At 59.4% G+C, this 3,652-nt stretch overlaps 1 protein-coding gene across 3 annotated transcripts in view; it reads right to left on the bottom strand.

The window, feature by feature from the left end:
• STK36 (serine/threonine kinase 36) overlaps window positions 1–3,652 on the bottom strand; it is a 32,011-nt gene that overhangs the window by 16,217 nt on the left and 12,142 nt on the right. For all 3 annotated transcript variants that reach the window (XM_019522655.1, XM_019522657.1, XM_019522656.1), the window contains exons 16-20: window positions 3,259–3,360; window positions 1,643–1,741; window positions 1,324–1,418; window positions 1,039–1,102; window positions 684–794 (exon numbers count right to left, since the gene is read on the bottom strand). In XM_019522655.1, the coding sequence (XP_019378200.1) occupies window positions 684–794; window positions 1,039–1,102; window positions 1,324–1,418; window positions 1,643–1,741; window positions 3,259–3,360 (471 nt within the window). The remainder of the gene's footprint in view (window positions 1–683; window positions 795–1,038; window positions 1,103–1,323; window positions 1,419–1,642; window positions 1,742–3,258; window positions 3,361–3,652) is intronic.

The raw sequence follows: 3,652 nt of genomic DNA, 5'->3' as shown, positions 1-3,652 counted from the left end.
AGCGGCGGCGGGAGACACAGCTGTAAGAGAAGGGAGAGGGTGGGAGCTGGACCTATACAACCTCCACAGCCCCTCTACCTTCCTGGGGGCAGGTGCGGGGGCGATGCCGGGGCTGTGTCAGGGATGACTGTGTCGTACACCTCTATGGTTGCACATGGGGTTTGGATGGGCAGGTCTGGATGGGGCTGATCCTGCCTCGGGCTGGATGTGACCCCGCAGCTCCCTGCCAGCCCCATTCTCTAGGATTGTTGCCTGAAGCTGTTCTAGTGACTGGTAAGAACCAGGATCAGTTGTGATCAGGGCACAAACAGGGACCTGGGAACCCCAAATACTTTGTACTGAGCTGTTCCTGCCCACACCATGCCTAGAAAAGCCCCGGCTGCTGCCACAGACCAGCTGGTGGGTGGGTGGCTGCTCTGTCCAGGCTTGTCTATAGACAGTTCTGTGCTTTGTCACCTCGAGGCAGCCTGATGGGACCAACAACACCCAACCCCCCACTGGGCACCGACAGGGTCTTAGAGCGGTCATGGCCTAATGTAGAATTTGGGACCTTCGTGACCACCCCCAGACCGCCCCACTGGACACTGTGGATGCCCCATGCCCTGGGCTGGGTGTGGCCCCGGCCCAAGGGAGTTGGACACCCCAGAGTTAAATGAAGGGAGAGAAGCGCCCGTGACCAGTACCTGGGCACGGGCAGTGAGAGCGTTGGTTAGAGCCGCCGTGGCTTCCTCCCTGCCAAGATCGACAGCCACCCCGTGCTGGCAGAGCTGAGTCAGCAAGAAACCTGCGGCGCTCTGGGGCCGAATGGAGGGTTCAGGACTGGCTGCCCCAAGAGGCAGCCGCGGCTGCCCTGCAGCCCCACATGGCTGCCCGCCCATCAATGTCAAGCACCTCCCCCCCCAGAGCAGGAACAATCAGACCGACCCCCACTCCCAGACTGGGCTGTATCAAGCCAAGCCAGACCCCACCAGCACTGGAGTCAGGGTGGGAGGGGGCAAGAGATGCAGGGATGGGGGCAGGAGGGGACAACGCACTCACCACGAGGGAGACAACAGCCGAATGGGTGAAGAGCTCGCCAGCCTCAAGTGCCACCACATCAAGCCTGGAAGGAGGGGTGAAGAGAGGCTGAGAAGTCCCAGCCATCGCCTTCCCCAACCCCAGAATGCGGCCACCTCTGAAGAGCAACCGCAACACACAGTAACGCCCCCCCGACCCCTCAAGGGCATGTTGCTCTCAACAGCACAGCACGAGCAGGCTGACCTGAGCCCCCTGGGGCAGAGGGGTACATACCAGGGTGCAGGGTGTGGGTAAGGGAGCACTTACCCGGGTGGGGGTGCCTGGAGCTGCAGGGTGAGCAGAGACAGGAGGTGCAGGGTGGCCTCCTGAGCCTGTCCCCGCACTAGCTCTGGCATTGGGACCTACCAGGGGAACAGTGCATGGTGTGGGGCACTGAAAGGGGACAGGCCCTGGGCAACCTGTCCCCTTGGCACCCTCCCAACCCTGGCCAGTATGAGCCCAGGCCATCTCTCTGCTCCTTCCCTGAGCTCCACGCAGTGTCTCCATCACCCCCCAATCCAGCTGTGGGTCCCCCATTCCCCTTCCCCTGCAGAGCCCACCTGCCCCAGGGGGTGCTGGGACCTACCTCTCCCTTCAGCAGTTGTGCCAAGGCCCCTGGCACTCGTGGCTCCATCTCCAAGAGGCGGCACAGGCTCTGGCTGACGTGGCAGGCAGCATATAGGATCTGGGGGGAAGGACACTAGCCTTGACCCGGGCCCCGCAGCAGGGTGGGGGGTCAAAAAGACAAAGAACATGTTAGGAAGGAGGGAACTTAAGACAGAGAGGACCATGCTGCCCTTTATAAGCCCCCACAGTGTCCACATCTTGAATCCAGTGCCCAGGTCTGGTCCCCACAGCCCCAGAAGGAGAGGAGCTAGAGAAGCTGCAGAGCAGGGCAGCAAGGAGGCTGGGGGCTGCAGAGGGGCTTCCCTAGGAGAAAATACTGAGGCCAGACCTGGGAGAGATGCTGGAGGGGACGGGAGCAAGGTTTGCAACACATTGGATGAGGAAGAGAAAGTCCCTGGGGATTTATTCCTGCCTGTCTGCCCAAACAGAGTGGGGGTCATGGCACGGGACAAGCAGGCCAGCAGCCGCCAACCAAACCCAAGCCGTCCTGTCCCCCACATGGGGCATTCAAGGAGGAACTTGTGGCCCTAGACCAGGGAGAGAGGAACAGGAAAACCCTGCTCAGACCCAAGCACTCACCTTCTAGCTCCGCTCTCTGCTCCTGGGATACAGGAGACAGGGCAGGATGGACCTGGGGTCTGAAGCAGCACAGGGCAGCTCAGATATTCTTATGTGGGGCCCCCAGGAACACTGTCTGGACCCATCCCCAGCTCCTTGGCAGGCCCCAGCAGCAGGCTAAGGGACCCCTGAAAAAGCACTGCCCTGCAACCTGCTCACATGGGAGCCACAGGATGCCCCAGTCCCCCCTGGCTGGCACAGGGTGGGCAGCAGGGACTTGTCAATGGGAACTGACTTTCCATTGACCAGCTGAGGGCAGGGTAGTTTCATAGTAGTTTCACAGCAGTTTGCAGTCAGAAGGGACCTGAACAGATCATCTAGTCTAAACCCCCGCCACTGGCCGGAGCACACACTGGGATCACAATAGCCCAGACAGGTGTTTGTCGAACCTCCTTTTGAATTTACCCAAGGTAGGAGCGAGGACCACTTCCCTAGGAAGTTGGTTCCAGATCCTAGCCACCCTAGCCAACAGTGAAATAGTGCCTCCTAATCTCTAACCTGAATCTATTCTCCAGCAGCTTCTGACCATTTTTTGTCGTCACCCCAGGTGGTGCTGTGGGGAATAGGGCCCTTCCTATTTGCTGCTGATCTCCCCTAACGAGTTTGTAGGCAACCACCAAATCCCCCCTCAGCCTCCGGTCCCTCAGCCTCTCCTCATAGGACCTGTCCTGTTGCCCTCCAACCAAGGGTAGTGTAGGGCAGGGGTTCTACCAAACTAGCAGCCTGGCATGGAAAGGGGTGCCTTGGAGGAGACAGGGGGGCAGAGCCAGGGGGACCTCCCTGGGAGAGGATGGTGCCAGCACAGCCTGGCAAGGACTGCTCCCAGCATGTGGGAACAACAGCTCCCAGCACCAGGGCTGGGCTCTATCAGCTGGAGCATCACAGGTGGGTGCCCCACGCCCCCCTTCATGGGGCACCAATGCCTGAGGGGACAGAGGGACCTGAGTTGACTGTCACCTTGAGCCCATTCAGGGAGCAGGTTGGGCGCTCCAGCCTCTCCAGAAGCTGCCCCAGGACCTGGGGAGTCTCGGCCAGCATCTGGGCCACGTGCTGGGCAACCTGCAGGAGGGAAGCCAAGAACCTGGTGACCCCATGCCCTCTGGAGACCCCCAGGCAGGAGTGGATGGGGGGGGGGGGCACCTGCACGCCTCTTTGATTCCTCTTCCACCCAAAGTTGTTTCATCTGTAGAGTTTCTGGAGATGACAACTGCTCACTTCCCAACTCTCCCACTAGATTCATAAAACACATGATGGTGAGCTAAGCATTAACTTAATGAATAAATTCCCTACTTAATAAAGCTGAAATAGCATCCATATGAATCAGAAGTGGTATAAATATTCACAATAGATA

This window comes from Gavialis gangeticus, unplaced genomic scaffold, assembly GCF_001723915.1.
Source record: "Gavialis gangeticus isolate Ggan-Ray unplaced genomic scaffold, GavGan_comp1, whole genome shotgun sequence".
NCBI classification, from domain to species: domain Eukaryota; kingdom Metazoa; phylum Chordata; order Crocodylia; family Gavialidae; genus Gavialis; species Gavialis gangeticus.
This window is presented reverse-complemented; position numbering and strand designations above follow the sequence as displayed.